Genomic DNA, 20840 nt, shown 5'->3' on the forward strand with positions numbered 1-20840 from the left:
AAAACGAATGATATTAAAAAAATCACAAGAAGATAGACACAAATGCTGGAGTAACTTAGCGGGACGGGCTAAGGAATAGGTGACGTTACCGAGAAGGGTCTCGGCCCGAAACATCGCCTATTCCTTCTGTTCAGAGATGCTGCCTGTCCCGCTGAATTACTCCAGCATCACGTGTCTACCTTCGGTGTAAACCAGCATCTGCAGTTCCTTCCTACCCTTTAAAAACATCGCAGATCTGTTCGTGGAGGGGTGGGGGCAATAATTTTGTCTACAACATGTTTAATTATAACAAGGGTGATTGAGATTCCTTAGTTTTGAAAATATTGACTGTTTAAACTAGTGATTTATTAAAGTGAGATTATTGATGGGTGACATAAATTTGAAAAGATCTTGAGTAAAGTTGCAATATAATAATAAGTTTTGTATTCTTAGAACCAGGATGTCAAAACTATGGGTGTAGGAAAGAACTGCAGATGCTGGTTTAAATCAATGGTAGACACAAAATGCTGGAGTAACTCAGCGGGACAGTCAGCATCAAAACTATGGGCATCTGCTGTATACTCGTGTCTTAAGCTAATACCAAAGCTCTTAAAGTATTTAACATTTGCTGGCACATCCAAGTTTCTAAAGAATTATTCAAAGTGGTGAATGAATCTTAAATCAGCAAATTTATTACAATTGTCAGTGTATCTGAAAACAAACAATTGATGTTTTATGAGGAGATGACAAAGCTGATCAATGAGGATAGGGGCAGTGGATGATGCTGTGTTCATGGATTTTAGTAAGGCATTTGATAAAGACCCTCATGGTGTGCTGATCCAGAAGATTAAGATGCACGGGATCCATGGTGACTTGGTCATTTGGTCTCAGAACCCACTTACTCGTAAAAGGTCTCAGAACTCACTTACTGTAAAAGGCAGAGGGTTGTGGTGGAAGGGTGTTATTCTGGCTGGAGGTCTGTGACTGGTAGAATTCCGTGCTGGGACCTCTGTTGCATCGATTATATATAGGTGACTTGGACGTAAATTTAGATGGTTTGAGTAGTTGGTTTGCGGAAGACATAAATTGGTGGAGTTGTCAAAGTACAGTGGAATATAGATTAGCTACAGAAATAGGCATGGAAATTGCAGATGGAGTTTAATCTGAGCAAGTTTGAGATGTTACACTTTGGAAGGTTGGATGTAAGGGGAAAGTATACAATTATGGCAAGACTCTTAACAACATTGATGTACAGGGGGGTCTTGGGGTCCCAGTCTATAGCTCACTGAAAGTGGCAACACAGATATATCTGTAACAACGGCATATGGTATGCATGAATTCGTCAGTCAGGGCATGAATTATCGAGGCAGGAAGTCATGATGCAGCTTTATAGGACTTTGGCTATACTGTATTTGGAGTATTGTGTGCACTTCTGATCATCTCATTATGAAAAGGATGTAGAGGGGTTTACAAATATGGATATGTTGAACATACTTGGATTGTTTTCTCTAGAATCTCAGAGGGGAGACTTGATAGGAATATATAAAATTATGGTGCATGGTTATAGAGGAGACAGTCATAGGCATAGATAGAGAAGATAGTCAGAACCTTTGACCCAGGGTGGAAACATCAAGTTTTAAACATCATAGATTTAAAGTGAGAGGGGCAAAGTTTTAAACAGATGTGCGGGACAAGATTTTTACACACGCGGTAGGTGCCTGGAATGGGATGCCAGTGGTAGTGGCATAGGCAGATATGATAGTGGCGTTTAAAAGGTTTTTAGATCGGCACGTGGTTTTGCAGGAAATGGAGGAATATGGATCACATGCAGGCAGAGGAGATTAGTGTAACTTGGGCTCGTGTTTGGCATGCACACTGTACCTGTGCTATATTATTCTATGTTCTGTGCATAAACTATAACAACATCTGATTGCAAATCTCTCACGGAGAAGCAAGTTATGATCTAAACTTACTTGGCTTGTGAACATAAACTTAAATGCCTTGATTTATCATTGCACCATGAAACAATCTCTAGTTACTAGTTTTAGCATGTGAAATGTGACTGCTAAGGACCTTATAATCCTTGTATAGTTTCATTTCATTTGTATTTCTGTTTTTTTTTTTTGTGTATGGTTTTTTGTTTTCCTGATGTTTATTATCTGCACAAAGCCAATTTCATTCATCCACTGTAATGGAAAGGAATTTTAGGGAGATTTCTTATCTGCATTCTGCACATGTCAACGACTCAAGCTATTTGACCGTCAGACGAGAAAACTAAAAGGAACTATGGAGACTCCACGAAATGAGTGATATTGCACTCAGAGCTTAAATCTGAAGCTGGGGCTGACATTAGGTGAACCAATTTGTTCTTCCTTCCCTCCTGGTCTAGAAGTTGATTTGGAACGTGTCCAAATCTGCAAGAGCATGCATTTAAACAAAAGGTCATAACTCTGCCAGAAGAGTTGCCAAGTTAAATCAAATTTAACTGTCATATCCACAAGTACGGTGATGCACAGGTACAATGACAATCTTGTTTGCTGGAGCATCAGTGGCATACCAGATCCAGGTTCGATCCTGACATCGTGTGTTGTCTACATGGAGGTGGCATGTTCTCCATGTGACTGTGGGTTTACTTCGGGCGCTCCTCCCACATCCCAAAGATGTGTGGGTTCGTAGGTCAATTGGCCTCTAATATTGCCCATAGTGTACAGAAAGCGGATGAGAAAGTGCGATTGCATAGAATTAGTGTGAACGGGTGGTCGGTCAGCCAAAAGGCATATTTTTACGCTGTATTTAAACTAAACATAGACTCGGACAAACATACAAAAACATAAAATTACACACATTGCAGTAAAAAGAAAGAAAACTGCAAACAAATAAGACATTAGTACAAAACAGAATTAAAAATAAAAAAAACAGGAGGAATCTGTAGATTTCTGTTGTGAGGGAGAATTAGGGTTGCGCAGGTTTTTTCAACAACCTGATAGTTGTAGCAAAATAGCTGTTCCTAAAGCTGGTACTGTGCCCAATGGCATCAGTGAGAAGAGAGCATGGTCTGGATGGTGAGGATCCTTGCTGATGGATGCCACCTTCTTGAGGCAGTGCCTCATGCATGGTTTCGATGGTGGGGAGGGTTGTGCCCATGATGGATCAGGTCTTCCCATTTTTACCAGGCTTGGTGTCATCCTTTGTCTTTTTCTTTGGATGGAGCACTTCTTATGTGAGCATAAGTATAAATAGTTTGTAATGAAAATTAATACTCCCGTCGTAGATGAAATTTAAATGAGAATTTTGTTCATGAACATTGATAGTGCAAGATGTAAACACGAATCACTGGATCAGACCGTGGCTGATTTATCCATGATCAAGTTGAGGGATTACATGTACCCTGGAGTTATCATTGCCCCCTTTTTCTTTTTTCTCTCTTTGGTTCTCTTGCATCAACCCACCCATTTCTTTTTTTAGGAGTACCGGATCAATTATATTAGATAACCTGTTGTATCTAGGAAACTCAGTTGAGTTGATTTTGTCCTCGTCTGTGCTACCTGACCTGCTTGAATATTTGCAACAATTTCTGCTCATGGATAAATACAGCTATTTAATCGCAGTGAAAGTCACCCAAATTATGTTTCAAGAATCCCAGTGTTAATTACGACTCTCTTAAGCAAATTGCATCTAATAGTTCTGTCCAAGAATTGAAGCTGTTCCACATAAGTAGCCCAGATAAAAATCACCTTTGGTGAGTAGCCTTTACTTGGAGTAGATCATTGTATAGCGAAATCATTTTTTTTCACATTGGATAAAGAACATCATTTTTGTATGCGTGCAGTTAGAGCTGCTGTTGAATTAGATTTTTTTTTTAAGAATGTAGTCTAGAATAAGATTTTTTTGTCTTGCATTTAAAAAGTGAAACAAAACAAAAATGTTTTTTAAATTAGAATTCTCGTGACTGTTGGGGTTACAAAACTACGCCCATTCAGAATTGGCAAATCGCTATATAAATATTTGAGATACGGAATAAAGTTAGTAGTTGCATAACCTTTTATAGTTAATAAATTATTAACACATTTTTTCCCCAACTCTCATTCATTGATGAATTTGAAAATGATGACATGGCTTTGTATTACAGAAAATCACAATGTAGTGCTTTTCTTCGGGACTCTATCCTCTGTTAAGCCAAGAATTGCTTGTATTCCACTTACAGGGATAGGGAGTGATTGATTATGGTTGTGATTGCATGGGGGGTATATAATTGATACAGTGAATAGGAATGACCACACCACCATGTACAACGCAAGCCCAAATCTGAATGTTCCACAAAGAGAAGTTTCCGTCCCAATTCAGCAGCACCTTTGTTATCGAGAGGGTGCAAATTAGGTGAATGATGGAATGAATATTCCCTACTTGCTTCATGAGTGCTATTTAAACAATAATCAAAGTTTAACATCTTCAAGGCCAGAGCACTCCGTTTGTTGGATGTTCTGTCCAAGACTTTGAAAGTCCACTATTACCAGTGCAGTAGCCCTGTGACTAGGGTCTACATGGTCTGCAAAATTGATTGCAGGCATTCACCAATACTTCTTTGGAAAAACTTTCCCAACCTGTGATCTTCAATGCCTAGAAGGGGCATTTTGGAACACTACCTCCTGCACGTTCCCCTCCACATATATTCAACACTGGGGGAAAATCTTTGCACTCACAGCATGGATTACCTCCCATTCTCAAAAGCTTTTCAGATATTCCCCTTTCCAATGACATGAAATAAAATATAGATGTCTAACGGGGATTTAAAAAAATTATACCATGATCGTCATGTTTGTTAATTAATGCGTGGGCATATTTCACTTACAAATTAATTTGTACCTGGATTGCTCCTAGTTTTGTAGCTAAACCTAAAGGCACGACTTGATCTTAAAGCCTTATGAAGACTTGTGACCACCCATGATGGATGTTTTGGATTTTAATATTCCAGATTACATTATTTTTGAAAATTGTGGGGAAGGGATCCAATATTCTTGATGGGAGATTCGCCAGTGCCACTTGGGAGGGTTTTAACTAGAGAGGCAGGGTTGGAGGGAACCAGAGTAGAAGTTGAGCACTGGACTGATTTGAAGGTAGCGATTAGGACCCGTAAGTCTCAATGGTGGTGCAGCTGGTAGAGTTGCTGCCTCACAATGCCAGCATCCTGGGTTCGGGTGGGGTTTGCAGATACTCCTGTGACTATGGAGGTTTCCTCTTGCTGCTCTAGTTTCTTCCCACATCCAAAGGCGTGCGGGTTTGTCAGTTAATTGGCCTCTGTGTAGGTGAGTGGATGAAAATGTGGGATAACATTGAACGTGTGATCAATGGTCACTGTGCACTCTGTGGGTGGAGGGCCTGTTTCCATGCTATTAATCAGGGTGGATGTTACGGAAGAATTCCGGGAAGATATACTGAGGTGAAATGGCTGCGGTGATATGGTGTAATCCCTCCAATGGAATTATACCATAGGCCTCCCAATAGCCAGCAGGAGAAAGAGGAATAGATATGTAGATTGATTACAGAAAAGTGCAAAAGCAACAGGGTTGTCATAGTTGGGTTAAGTTCCCCAATATTGACAGGAACTTGCTCAGTGGGGTATATCCAAGAGATTTTCCTGAACCAGTATGTGGAAAGTCCATTTCGAGAATAGTGGAAGAGTGCCTCGGAATAGTGACCGCAGCTTTATAAATTTTAAGATAGTTATGAATACGTACGTCTGGACCTTGGGGGAAGGTACTAAATTGGGGTATAGCAGATTACAGCAAGTTTACAGATGTGACAAAGATTGGTGGAGTTGCGGAGTGAGGGAGGTTGTCAAAGCAGGGTATAGATCAGTTACAGAAATGGGCTGAGAGATGGCAGTTAATCTGAACAAATGTGAGGTGTTGGAATTTGAGAGGTCGGATGTAAGGGGCAAGACCCTAAACAGTGTTGAGGTACAGAAGGATCTTGTGGTCCAAGCCCATAGCTCCATAGAAACATAGGTGTAGGAGTAGGCCATTCGGCCCTTTGAGCCAGCCATATGATCATGGCCGATCATCTAAAATCAGTACCCCGTTCCTGCTTTTTCCCCATATCCCTTGATTCCTTTAGCCCTGCGTTAAATGTAACTCCCTCTTGAACACGTCCAGTGAATTGGCCTCCACTGTCATCTGTGGCAGAGAATTCCGCAGATTCACAACTCTGGGTGAGAAAGGTTTTTCCTCATCTCAGTCCTAAATGCCTACCCCTCATTCTTAAACCGTGATTCCCCCAACATCGGGAACATTTTTCCTGCATCTAACCTGTCCAATCTTTTAACAATTTTATATGTTTCTATAAGATCTCCTCTCATCCTAAATTCCAGTGTATCCAAGATCAGTCAACCCATTCTTTCATCATATGTCAGTCCTGCATTTCTGGGAATTAACGTGGTGAACCTACGCTGCACTCCTTCAATAGCAGTAATGTCCTTCCTCCAATTAGGAGACCAAATTGCACACAATACTCCAGGTGCGGTCTCACCAGGGCCCTGTATAACTGCAGTAGGACTTTATTGCTCCTAAACTCAAATCCTCCTGCAATGAAGACCAACATGCAATTAGCTTTCTTCACTGCCTGCTGTACCTGCATACTTACTCCATGAAAGTGCAAGAAAAGTAAATAGAGTACTGAAGACAGTTTGTGGTATGCTTACTCTCATCTGTCAGGGCATTGAGTACGAGTCAGATGTTGCTGCTTTGTAGGTTAGGTCGCATTTGGAGTATTGTGTGTTGTTATGGTTCCCTCTTTTCAGGAAGGATGTGGAGGCTTTGGAGAGGGTATGGAAGAGATTTGCCAGAATTACAAGGAGAGGTTGGACAAACCTGGATTGCTTTCTCTGGAGTATCAGATGTTGAGGGGTGACCTGATAGAAATATATAAAATTATGAGAGGTAGAGACAGGTTAGATAGTCAGATTTTGTTTTCCCCCAGGTTGGAAAGCTCAAAAAACTAGAGGGAATAGCTTTAAGATGAGAGGGATAAAATTTAAAGGAAACGTAAAGAGCCTCAGATGCTGGAATCTTGAACAAAACACAGCGTGCTCGAGTAACTTAGAGGGCTAGGAAGCATTTGTGGAGGAAATGGACAGGCAATGTTTCGGATCGGGGCCCTTCTGTTGTTGCGCGGGGTTTGTCCTTTTTGCGGAGAATGGTGGGTGCCTGGAAAGTGCTGCCGGGATGGTGATGGAGACAGATGTGATAGAGAGTTTTGCAAAGAATGAAGAGATATGGATCACGTGCAGGTGGAGGCGAATAGTTTAACTTGGCACCAATTTCAGTACAAACGTAGTGGTCTGAAGGATCTGCTCCTGGACTGTACCGTTCTATGTAATTAAGAGATGGTTTCTCCATTAGTATAAATTTTTCATCAAGGGGAAATCATTGACTGGAGTTAAGAAACCACCACATTGGTAAGATTATGCAAATATAGAAAATAAGGAAGCATATGGAAGAAAAATACTTGAGCAATTTCTCCACTACTGTAACATACAAAGGTTTTTTTAATGCAACTTGCATAATGGCATGGCTACCACTGTGTAATTGACAGTGTGAATAAGTAGCTATATAGGCACAGAACCCAGGCTGAATTAATTGGTCAGATGCATTCACTTACTCATTTTAATTTTTAAGAAAGAACTGCAGATGCTGGAAATATCGAAGGTAGACAAAAATGCTGGAGAAACTCAGCAGTGAGGCAGCATCTATGGAGCGAAGGAATAGGTGAAGTTTTGGGTCGAGACCCTTCTTCAGACCGGTCTCGACACAAAACGTCACCTATTCCTTCGCTCCATAGATGCTGCCTCACTGCTGAGTTTCTCCAGCATTTTTGTCTACCTTCTTACTCATTTTAATTAGATGGATTTACGTTTTTTTGAACTCAACATTTATTAACAAGACAAAATACACATACAAACAAGATATACAAATTACATAGCATCTATCAGCATCACATCAAATCATCTTATAGTTCTGTCGTAGAAGCATCAGATTCACCGGCACTCAAGCAAGCTCATCAAATCGTGCCCTTAATCAATCTTGGCCGTTGTAGTAATACATAGTGTTCACATAGTGTTGAAAGCCTCAGTCCTTAACTGGAGTTTAGCTGTTATACTTTCCATCAAATATATACTTTTCAGTCTTTCCCTCCACTGTTGAACATTTGGTGGTTTTACATTTCTCCATGACACTGCAATCATCTTCTTTGCAATCAACAGCAACACTTCAAGCAAGTATATCTGATTTTTGGTATCTATAATTTCTGGAGTATCTCCTAGTATGAAGCATGCCGAGTCCAGAGGTAGATCCACCCCCAAAATTAGCTTAATCTCCGCCTGAATGTCTCTCCAATATTGATACAATTTGGGACAATCCCAAAAAATATGGGTATGATCACCAATCTTCCCGCATTGTCTCCAGCATAAATCTGAGGTGTTGCTGTATCTTGCTAACATAAGAGGAGTCTTAAATACTCTCATTCTAGTTTTCCATTCAAACTCCCTGCAGGCGGGTCTGTTTGTTAACTTGTGACCCAAAAGACATGTCTTTTCCAACATTTCATCAGTAATAATAATATTAATTTCCAATTCCCATTTCTGTTTCGTTTCTATAGTGTTTCCTTTTACATACTCTTGAAGTCCTTTATATAAATGGGATATCAGATTCTTTTTTAACGCTCCCTCCATAGTCAACAGGAAGATCTTTTCCAAATTAGAAGGTAATTTACATATCTGCTCCCAATCTACGTGTGTCTGCAGGTAATGCCGTATTTGGAGAAATCAAAAAAAGTCCGTCCCTGACAGTCCGAATTCTTTCTGAAGATGCTCATATGATTTCAAAACTACCCCACAAAAAAGCCGATCCACAGTAATGAGCCCTTTGTCCGCCCAGTTTCTGAAACCATTGTCAATTTTGCTGAGTAACAAATCAGGAATAGCAGCTATTTTCAGTACTCTAGATATAGAATTGAAGCCAAGTTTTCATTGTGAATTTAATCCATTCATTATCTGTTTTTAATTTCTTCCAGTTTGCTTGACTTAGGAATGGGAGTCCTGCCAGGGCATACAGGTGATAGTGTATTGGCAAAAGAAGATACAATACATATATAATCATGTATAAAATCATGAGAGGAATAGACGGGTAGATAGAGTCTCTTGACCAGAGTAGGTGAATTGAGGACCCGCGGATGTAGATTTATGGTGAATGGGAAAAGATTTAATAAGTATAATTTTATAACAAGAGGAATCAAATATAGGAGCAAAGAGGTCCTTCTGCAGTTGTACAGAGCCTTAGTGAGACCAGACCAGTATTGTGTGCAGCTTTGGTCCCATAATTTGAGGAAGGACATTCTTGCTATTGAGGGAGTGCAGCGTAGGTTTACAAGGTTAATTCCCGGGACTGTCATATGCTGAGAGAATGGAGCAGCTAGGCTTGTACACTTTGGAGTTTAGAAGGATGAGAGGGCATCTCCTTGAAACATATATGATTATTAAGGGTTTGGACACGCTAGAGGCAGGAAACATGTTCCTGATGTTGGGGGAGTCCAGAACCAGGGGCCACAGTTTAAGAATAAGGAGTAAGCCATTTAGAACGGAGACGAGGAAACTTTTTCCTCACATAGATCACATTGAATGGCGGTGCTGGCTCGAAGGGCCGAATGGCCTACTCCTGCACCTATTGTCTATTGTATCTGAGGGGTAACCTTTTCACACAAAGGGTGGTAGATGTATGGAACAAGCTGCCATAGGAGGTAGTTGAGACAGGGACTATCCCAACATTTAAGAAACAGTTAGACAGGTACATGGATAGGGCATGTTTGGAGGGATATGGACCAAACGCAGGTGGGTGGGACAAGTGTAGCTGAGACATGTTGGCTGGTGTGGGCAAGTTGGGCTGAAGGGGTCGTTTCCACACTGTATTACTCTATGACATCTATAAATGCTTGCATTGGTGGTATAACAGTCTCATGTGATATATAGTATCTCTACAAAATGTCAAATTAGATTGTTCAATAAATTAAAGGATCATAGAAAACACTTTATGTTTGTGCAGAGCAAGGAAGAGCTATCCAATCTAATGCTACTCTCAGCATTAAATCAGCAACCTTGCTTATAACAACTCGAAGTACAGGTAGTGAGTTCTACACTCTGGAAGGGAAAAACAATGCTCCTCTTGCTAACCATTTTCTTTAAATCAATCCCTCACTGTTTTTTACCCCTCGACTAGGGGAAATTAGTCCCTTTTATAACTGATTAAGAAGGAACTACAGATGCTGGAAAATCGAAGGTAGACAAAAGTGCTGGAGAAACTCAGCTGGTGCAGCAGCATCTATGGAGCGAAGGAAATGGGCAACATTTCGGGCCGAAACCCTTCTTCAGAGTCTGAAGAAGGGTTTTGGCCCGAAACGTTGCCTATTTCCTTCGCTCCATAGATGCTGTTGCACCAGCTGAGTTTCTCCAGCACTTTTGTCTACCTTTTATAACTGAAGTGTTTAAAATGGAAGTCCTTCTGCAGACTCTGTTCTAAAGACAACATTCCCAGTTGTTACAAAAATACAAATTCCTATTCTTGGAACCCATTTAGTTCAGTGGTTCTTAACCTGGGGGTCGGGACCCCCATGGGGGGGTCATTTGGGCTTTATCGGGGGGGGCATGAAGGGGTCATAAATAACATATCCATTTGTTGAGCCCATTTTTAGGAACCTAACAAAGGTACATACCACATACAGTATTTTGTTCGCGTATGTATGCCAAAAAGGTTAAGAACCACTGGATTAGTTTGTGATTTTGGAGTTTGGCAAATCTTGCTGAAATCTAGAATGTGAATGCTAAGTTCTCTGAATTGGTCAGAGGGTGGTAAATCTGTCTAATTCATTGCCACTGTGGAAGCCAAGTCATTGGTTATTTATAAGGCAAAGATTGACATATTCTTGATTAGTAAGGGTGTCATGGTTATTAGGAAAATGCAGGAGAATGGGATTGAGAGGGAAAATTGTTGAAATCAGCCATCATTGAATGGTGGAGTAGACTAGTCAAGTCACGTCAATTTTATTTCTATAGCACATTTAAAAACAACTCTCGTTGACCAAAGTGCTTTACATCAGTGCAGGTACTAACGTGCTACATACAGTATGATGTATACACAGTATACATAGATCTAACAATACATACATACAGCGCTCCCTCAGAGGACCTCAAGAAACACTTGTGAGTAGAAGTAAGTTTTAAGTCTAAACTTAAGAGTCGATGGAGGGGGCAGTTCTGATGAGAAGAGGGATGCTGTTCCACAGTCTAGGTGCTGCAACCGCAAAAGCGCGGTCGCCCCTGAGCTTATTACCAGGACCGCGGGATGATCAGTAACCCCAAGTCGGCCGACCTGAGGGTCCTGGAGGTGGAAGTGTGGGTAGCAGATTTTTGATGTAGGTGTGGGCAAGCCCGTTATGGGCTTTGTATACATAAAGGAGGAGCTTGAAATTGTTTCTGAACCGCACTGGGAGCCAGTGGAGAGAGGCCAGAATCGGGGTGATGTGGACCCTTTCTTCGGGTGCCCGTCAGAAGTCTCGCTGAGGCGTTTTGGACCAGGGATGATTAGCTTATGCCAGTGTAATGGGAGTTGCAGTAATCAAGGCGGGAGGAGATAATGCGTGGATGATCTTTTCAAGGTCGTCAAATTGGAGGAATGGTTTGAATGTAGCTATCGTGCGAAGCTGGAAGAAGCTAGCTTTAACCACAACATTGACGTTTGTCAAACTTCAATGCGGAGTCAAATATCACGCCAAGATTTTTGGCGTGAGGTTTGAATAAGGGGGTAAGGCTTCCAAGGCTGCCTGCTATCATTTTGATGGAGTCGAGAGGCTGAGTAGGATGACCTCAGACTTGCTCTCGTTTAGTTGGAGGAAGTTCTGGGCCATCTAACACTTTATATCCTCGAGGCAGTGCATAAGGCTGAGTAGAGTTGATCGGTTGTTGGGCTTCAAGGGGAAATAGAACTGTGTATCGTCTGCATAGCAGTGGAAGGAAATGCCGTGCCTTTGAATGACTGGGCCTAAGGGGAGAGAAGAGAATGGGGTCTAGGATAGGTCCTTATGGAACCCCGCAGCAAAGTCTAGCTGGGGAGGAGAAAGAGTTGCCTATGTTTGTAGAGAAACTCCAGCTCAGGGCAGTGCCATCAATATCAACCCCGTACCGGAGACGGTCAATTAGGATGGTGTAGTCCACTGTATCAAATGCTGCGCTGAGGTCGACAAGGAGCAGGATTGCACAGTCGCCGGAATCAATGGCGAGAAGCAGGTTGTTATGTACCTTCAACAAGGCAGACTCTGTGCTGTGGTGGGCCCTGAAACCTGATTGGAAACTTTCCAGGATGGTATTTTGGTGTAGGTAAGGCATTAGTTGATTTAGAATCACCTTTTCAAGGACTTTTGAAAGGAAAGGCAATTTGTAAATAGGTCTGTAGTTGCTAGGTATGGTGGGGTCTAGGTTAGGTTTTTTCAGGAGTGGCTGGACCACCGCGTGCTTGAAGCAGGTTGGAACAGTGCCAGTGGCCAGAGAACTGTTGATGATAGAGAGGATGCTGGGACCGGCTATTGCAATGACATCCTTCAGAAGGGCAGAGGGGACAACGTCGAGGGGGCAGGTAGCTGGTCATAGTGGAGACCAGCTTTACAAGGGAGGTTAGAGTAACGGGTTGGAAAGTCTAATTTAGAAGAACAGACCAATGAGACAGCTAGGTCACGGATGGGAAGGGAAATATTCGTTCTGATGTTCTCAACTTTGCTGGTGAAAAATGTAGTAAATTCTTCCCACTTAGCAGGGGACCCAGCTAAGTTGGTCCTGGGGGCAGGACATATGACAGAGGAAATGGTACTAAATAGGACCTTGGAGTTATGGGCGTTTTTGGAAATAAGGTCGGAAAAATATTGTGTTCTCGCAGACTTTACTGCTTCCTGGTATTTGAGAAGATTGTTTCTCAAGTTCAAAGGAAATTTGAAGCTTATCAGATTTATACTTCCGTTCTGATTTTCTGCACTCTCTTCTTCGGGCTCTGATAGTTTCATTGAGCCACGGCCAGCCTTTAGGCTTAGGCTTTTTCATTTTAAGAGGAGCAACAGAATCCAGGATGGAAGTGCAAATGGTATTGAATAAAGAAATGAGATTGTCAGTGCTGTCAGGTTTTTCCAATTTTTTGGCCAACTTAATACAATTTCCATTCACATGTATTGATTCTGATCAGAAGTTTGTGCAAAGGACATATAGTAAAACATTGTTTCATTTATTCAACAACATTTTCACAAATTGATGCAATTTCCAGCGATCGTTTTCAGAAACCTTTGGAGCAGATGTTTTTCAGTGGTAACTTGTACTTTGTTTCATTCTAATTTTTCACTAAGCCTAATTCTGCTCCTATGACTTATGGAATCCATAATAAAAATGCAAATGCAAGCACAGCCTTCAGTATTGACCCAATTTACTGAGGTCTCAACATCCTAGTTGGTCTTGGATTAAATCAAATGCCGACACAAAGTAACTCAGCGGGACAGGCAGGATCCCTGGAGAGAAGGAATGAGTGACATTTTGGGTCGAGATCCTTCTTCAGACTAATGTCAGGAAAGTGGGCAGTACAGAGATAAAATGTATTCGGAGACAGTAAGACTGGTGGGAGAACTGGGAAGGGGAAGGGGATGGAGAAAGTGGGAATGCAATGGGCTACTTGAAGTTAGAGAAGTCAATGTTCATGCCGCTGGGGTGTAAGAGGTCCAGGAATTATAATGGACATCTTTCAGAGTACCGTGAAATGAAATTGATTGAATGCCCTCCTTTGTCATTATATGAGACATAGTTGTTAATGTCTTACAAATAAGTCCTAGTAGTCAAGGATCTCTTGCATTTCAGTCTGAAGAAGGGTCTTGACCCGAAACGTCACCTTTTCCTTCGCTCCATAGATGCTGCCTCACCTGCTGAGTTTCTCCAGCATTTTTGCCTACCATCACTTTTACTCGAGTGTTGTGTCTTTAGGATAGTTGTAAACTGTTTTCTAGTGCCGAGGAAGTGTGGTGGATATTCCTATGGGCAGGGTGGAGCATCGTTCTCAGGGGAAGAGCATTTATGTCCTTTTTTGATATGTGGAAATGGACTGGATTATAAATTATACACATATACCAAAATTGCAAACAGCATAAATTGAAAAGGTGAGCATGGTAGTTCGTAATAGACTTAAAAACAGACAATTCAGTGTGTAGTCTTGACTGGTAATGTAATGTAGGTGTAGAGTGTGTTTGACCATGAAATGTAATGATAAATGGTGCAATTTTAAAGACACAGGGATTCCATTAACATAATATTTTAAGGGACCAGGGTGATTTGAAAAGACAATTTATAAAAATAGGGATTCCAAATGCTTTGTGGGAAAGTGACAACGTACAGCTAAACTATTTGTTAGACACCAATTTACTTGTCCTCTTCACTTTTGGATTTTCTTCTAGTCTACTTTTAAATCCCAGTATCTTTTTTTCTAGAATGTTATTTTGTGAGTGTATTGCTCTTTTTCATGCTCTTATATAAAAAACAAGATTATTACATGGATTATTAGTTTTGAGACAGTGGATAAATTGTTATTGAAATAATCTGAGCTATCCAAATTGATTTTTCCCATAGTATAATATCAGAAACCATCTTTGAAACACGATCTAACTAATATTTTGTCTTACAGTAAGGCAGGAAAGCCATTCAATGGTTTTGTTAAAGCTCCCTCTAGTGAGGAGTTTGGTGTTATGGCAATCAAATATTCCAGCAGAATGCAAGACCAAGCCCCAATTAATTTCTTTCCCCCTCCCTCCCATACTATAATGAGCATAGGTAATCTTCTGTCTACTTTTTAGGTCACTGGAAAGTGAATTAATGTTTGATGCATTTTTTATCCTTTTTCACTTACGCTATTCAAGATTGTTTGGGTGGATAGAATTGCATTATAATTGAAAGACTTTTTAATGCTTCTTATGTTTAATACATCAATAAGGAGTTTAGCACTTTGGGAAGCTGCTAATTAATTGCAGAACCCACATTTATGACAAACCCACATTTTGCTATCATTGGTGTGCTACTTACACTCACCACTGACATTTATGCACTTGCTCTGTTGGGTGTATCCCCTGGTAAGTTCTTCATAGCCCCATGCTGAAGCCACGGTAGGAATGGATGATATTGCTAATCACTGAGTGGGAGCACAAAACAAGCACTACCCACAAGACTCCACAAAGATCTTGATAAATGTGATAACAAGTTCAGGTATGCCCCCTAGTTGTTACTCCTTTCAAAAGCACTTCCTGGAGCATTAAGGATTCAAAAACTTACTTAATGAAACTTTAGACTTGCAAAGAAACCTAAAATATTTTGCTAGACTTATTTAAAACTTCAGCTGACAATTTGGATGGTTCAATAACAGATCTGATTTAATCCAGGCAAGCATGAGGACATGCATTTTGGGTTGTTTAACACTTGGTTGGGTATTTTATGCAATAAACGGCTGGGAGCTTTAAAGCAAAGGTGAACAGGAATCTGTAGGAAAGAACTGCAGATGCTGGTTTAAATCAAAGGTAGACACAAAATGCTGGAGTAACTCAGCGGGTTAGGCAGCATCTCTGGAGAGAAGGAATGGGTGACGTTTCGGGTCAAGACCCTTCTTCAGGAATTTTTTGGTGCAAGATCAAAACTCACTATTTGTTATTTATGTGAAAAATCTTCAAAACAGATTTCTAATGGTTCTTTTAATCTCAACAGAGGTAGCTCAGAGACACGAAAGGAAAAGTCTCGTGATGCTGCCAGGTGCCGAAGAAGCAAAGAATCAGAGGTCTTCTTTGAGTTGGCCCATGAATTGCCACTTCCACACAGTGTCACCTCTCATCTCGATAAAGCCTCTATCATGAGGCTGACTATCAGCTACCTACACTTGAGGAAACTGTTCAATGATCGTAAGTTGTTTGTGGATCGAACAATTTGTTATTTAAAGCTGATAAATATTGACTGTTTATTTATGATTCACATGAAATGTCATGTGTGATCCAAATACAAAAAGACCTGTGCAGTATTATTAGAAATTCACTGTTTTCAAGCAGTGATTACCTAACCTGCTGAGTATGAAACAGTGTGATATTAATTTATTCTTGCACTAGCTCATTGGGCCTCTTGGAAATCTGTGTCCACATGTTCATAACCTGATTTTTTTCTTCAAAGAAGCACTGTATCTAAATGGGAATTAGTTCATAACCTGGATTATAAATTCAGAATTCACTGCACTATGCTACCATTGGTCAAAACTATAATTAAGGTTTGATAATTCCCAGTGTACTTCACATTGACTTTTTACTTTGAACATGCTATATAAATACAAATTGTTATGATGCAAGTTTTTTTTCAGACTCTCCCTACATCCTGTTTTGTAAATTGGGCAAGACTTGGTAATTATGTGGAATATTGCTATATTCATGTGGTTTTTTAATGAATGTATCGTGGAGAGTTTGGTTTCTGTTAATATGGACATTGAATATTCTATGGTACCACTTGGATAAAGAATAGCATTCGCCTGCTATTTTGGTCTGAAAAATAGCTTTCTTTACTGCCATTTGGTAGCATTCAACACATGGTGTAATATAAATGCTTTGCTCTCAAATCAAACAATTGGTTTTAATTTGAAATTGTGCCCCTTAACAAAAGGAATTTATTTGGATTTATATCTAACATATACAGGGGATGCTGAGCTGGAAGCTGACTTAGAGAAACAACTTAACAGCTTTTACTTAAAAGCTCTGGATGGATTTGTCCTGGTGTTAACACAGGATGGAGACATGATCTACATGTCTGAGAATGTCAACAAGTGCATGGGACTTACTCAGGTACGGTTGATTATGTTTGCTATGTAAATACTGTGTGATGTGATATTGTACAGAAGTAATGTATAATTTATTGCCATTTATGCAGGGCTTTGACCTGAAACATTGACAGTTCTTTGCCTCTCAACCTGCTGAGTTCCTCCAGCAGATTATTTGTTGCCTTCTTCAATTGTTTTGCTAGTTGCTTACAAATCTGGAAGCCTGTATTTTAAAGTTTTGTTTAAACTAATATTCTTAATTACTTATAATTATCAATGTTTCTCTTTACTTTTTATTAAACAGTTTGAACTGATTGGGCACAGTTTTTTTGACTTCACTCACCCATGTGATCATGAAGAGATGCGGGAAATGCTTTCACACAGGCAAGGTAAGAAAACAGCTTAGTTTTTAATAGATTAAAGACTCCCATAATTAGGACATTTTTATAATTTTAGTTGTACGTATTGTACTTTGTGTATTTTAGGGACTTTTTCCATACAGAGTGGGAGCAGGAGCAGGTCACATTACCCCTTCAATCAGATATAATCAGATCTCAGCCGATCTGATTATAACTTGTACCTATTCCAGATTACCCCAGTAATCATTTGTACTCTTACTATCCATCTATAATTGAGCAATGTCCCACGTTGTTAAATACAAGGTAACAAATGGGAAACATGTAAATACTGTAAATTAGTGTGCAAAAATAGTCATTGCCACAGGCTCAGCAATGAAACATAAATGATACATTAAATTTCCTAGTGTTAAATTTAAATACATTTCTCTCAACCACAGCATCATTTTGAAGATGTGAGTTGTTGGGGATAAACCTGACCAAATTGCTTACCTCAGTATTTACATATTAAATTGTTACAGATTTCAGTTGTCAATGATTTTTGTGTGGTTAAGTTATTAGTGTTCACAAAGTTGGGATTAATTTAATGAATTTATTTCACTGTGTAACATGGTTCAAGATAAATGTTTTCAAATCATTTTGGCAATGAAAAACTAGGACAAAATTCATATCTGGTACGCGTTTTTTTTCCCTTCTCACTCATTTGACTGGGTGGCATACAAAGAAAAAGTACCTCCATACACATGACAATAATAAACTAAAGTAAAAACTAATACCAAACCTGGTGTTGTGGCAAACATTGAGTGTCCTAACATTCACCTGCAACAGGACATACATTAGCAGGTAAATGGAATTCAAAAAGGAATGTGAAGTGTTTTGGGAGAAAGGTGGGGGAGGCAGTATAGAATTAATAGCACTGTGCTAAAGTATGCAGCAACCAGGGGGATCTGAAGTTCTTCAAAAATGACAGAATATCAGTTTATTTATTCATGTGTGTATATATTTATATCATGGTATATGGACACATTTATCTGTTTTGTAGTAAATGCCTACTATTTTCTGTGTGCTTAAGCAAAGCAAGAATTTCATTGTCCTATACAGGGACACATGACAATAAACTCACTTGAACTTGAACTATATTAATTGAGTAAAGAATTTGGAATTATGGGTTTCATAAATAGGAAGCATTAAATACAAATTAAGTTGAATCTTTATAAAACTCTGATTGGACTCCGACATCCCTTTCTATTCACTTTACTCGAGACAGGATGGGAAGATCCTTGAAAGGAAATAGAAGAAATTTACCAGAATGTTTCTTGGGATAATGATATTAATTAGAAAGTAGGTTTGAAAAACTCGTCCTGCATGGAACAAAGGATTTAAGAGAGACTTAATAGGAATATATGATGAAATAAGATCAGGAACGAAAATCTGTTTCCCTTTAGCTGGTGGTACAAGCCTAAGACATGGATTTGTGGCTTTGGGCCACATATAGAGCGGAAGTGAGGAAGGATTCTTAACCCCAAGAAAAGGTGATGGCCATCGAGAGTGGAGAAGGCCAAAACCATTGAGTTTGCAAAAGGAAATTGTATAGGCACTCCAGGGAATAATGACTTCCAGACTTGTGTAGTTAGAGCAGGGGGAACGGAAGTGACGGAATTCTCAACATGGAATCATTGGCCAGGTGGCCACCTGCAGTGCTAGAACAATTATGAATCACTGTTTTTGTTATTGGAACCTATGTTTTTAACACTGGTGGTGGTGTCTGAACTTTAGGACTTCTGAAGAAGGGAAAGGATCAGAACACCGAACGCAACTTCTTCCTGCGGATGAAATGTACTTTGACGAGTCGAGGCCGTACTGTCAATATTAAATCAGCAACATGGAAGGTATGAGGTTTGATTCTAATCTAGATCTTGCTTCCTTTTCTAAATGTGCAGGTTTGGACATGTAATCCCAAATTTTTGACACCTCGATTTCTCAGATATGAAGCTTCAAATGTATGTCGTTATCTTGATATAGAATAGAATTTTGACAATTTTAGCTTAAACACGATCAAATAATACAATGATAAAGGGCAAATCCTGAGAGGATAACAAACTCATGGAGGGGGGGGGGTTGGTGGTATATACGGTTTCAGAAACAGCAGTTATATAGCTGGACAGAATAACTGTTATTCTGTTCAGCATAACGTGAAGTTTAATGAAGGCAAATGTGCCACATGGAGGAAGAAAATTAAAATATCAACATGAACACACCGGGAATGGTTTTGTGACAACCTAACAATGGATCTGAAGACAATCTATGATTTTCGAATAGAAACTTAATCTATTAAACAACCAATTACTGGAAAGTGACAAAAAGGTAGAACACCCTGTGCTTGGAAGTAATACTGTCCTTTAATCAAATGCTTCCAAATACCAAGTCTCTTTCTGTTTGTCGAGGGAAGTACATACATGCGAGTGTTAGTGCCGAGTAGAACTGAATAGCATGCTGATAAACTGAGACTTTGATTTGAAAGAAGTTGATGTGATCCACCGTCAGGGAGGAGGGAAAAACTTAGTTTGGGAAATTAGCGTTATACCACTGGTAAAAAAAATGCGGCAGACCAAATCAAACAGATCATTTAGGATGCTTCCAGAGAAATCAAAATGAGTGATAATCTCCAAAGATGATTGTTACAGTCGAAGACCCTTTGATGATTTGAGAAAGTGGTTACATAGGTATGGTGATTCAGGAAGGCAAATGTTTAAAAAAATTAAAGGTCCAAGTTAAATATGCTTAAATTGCCAAATGATGTTAAGGACTTAAATCGTAGCAATTACCAAATGTTGACATGTCCTTTGCAGGTCCTTCATTGCACTGGGCACATTCAAGTGTACAAATCCAATAGTGAGCAGATGCACTGTGGTTACAAGGAGCCACCTATGACCTGTCTTGTTTTGATCTGTGAACCTATTCCACACCCATCCAACATAGAGGTCCCACTGGACAGCAAGACATTTTTGAGTCGTCATGGCCTGGACATGAAGTTCTCCTATTGTGATGAGAGGCAAGTTAAGAGCTAATAAGTGATTATTTGTGGATGTTTAATGTATTCCATTATTGGGATTGAAATTATCAAGATTTCATTGCATTTGATTAGTTCTCAACTTTTAGAGTAGATCAACAATTCAGTGGATTTCCTGTGATTCTTTTTGGAAAAAGGGGTATAACAGGTAAAAACCTCTAGCCCCCCCCCCCCCCCAAATGTCATAACTGGTTATTTCTTCCCTACTCTCAATCTAAATGAAGGAACACAACCAGAAATGTTGACTTGTCCATTTCCTTCCAAAAATATCTACTGACTAGCCAACTTCCTCCAGCTGAACCCTTTTTTTTTAAATTATCTCTTCAGATTCCAGCATCTTTAGTCTCTGAAGGGAAGAGGCACAATGAGCTCAACAAATCTTTTTGTCATGGCATTTGAGACCCTAAGCTGTTTGCATTTGTTGGAATGGTAGGATAGTGAACAAAGGGTAATATGTTTTTAAAGATTAGAGAAACGGTGGAGCATGATCTTTGTTACCATGATGTTCCAGGAAAGAATGGCGTTGGCAGGCAA

At 39.8% G+C, this 20840-nt stretch overlaps 1 protein-coding gene and 1 long non-coding RNA gene across 2 annotated transcripts in view; one reads left to right on the forward strand and one right to left on the reverse strand.

The window, feature by feature from the left end:
* The window catches only part of LOC116977112, a 68695-nt gene that overhangs the window by 10897 nt on the left and 36958 nt on the right, over window positions 1-20840 (reverse strand). The gene's annotated exons all lie outside the window — the stretch shown is intronic.
* The window catches only part of hif1a (hypoxia inducible factor 1 subunit alpha), a 36431-nt gene that overhangs the window by 1099 nt on the left and 14492 nt on the right, over window positions 1-20840 (forward strand). Inside the window, exons 2-6 of the mRNA XM_033027427.1 lie at window positions 15794-15984; window positions 16760-16905; window positions 17185-17269; window positions 19013-19125; window positions 20086-20288. Coding sequence (XP_032883318.1) covers window positions 15794-15984; window positions 16760-16905; window positions 17185-17269; window positions 19013-19125; window positions 20086-20288 — 738 coding nt within the window. The remainder of the gene's footprint in view (window positions 1-15793; window positions 15985-16759; window positions 16906-17184; window positions 17270-19012; window positions 19126-20085; window positions 20289-20840) is intronic.

The sequence above is a fragment of the Amblyraja radiata genome, chromosome 9 (genome assembly GCF_010909765.2).
Source record: "Amblyraja radiata isolate CabotCenter1 chromosome 9, sAmbRad1.1.pri, whole genome shotgun sequence".
NCBI classification, from domain to species: Eukaryota; Metazoa; Chordata; class Chondrichthyes; order Rajiformes; family Rajidae; genus Amblyraja; species Amblyraja radiata.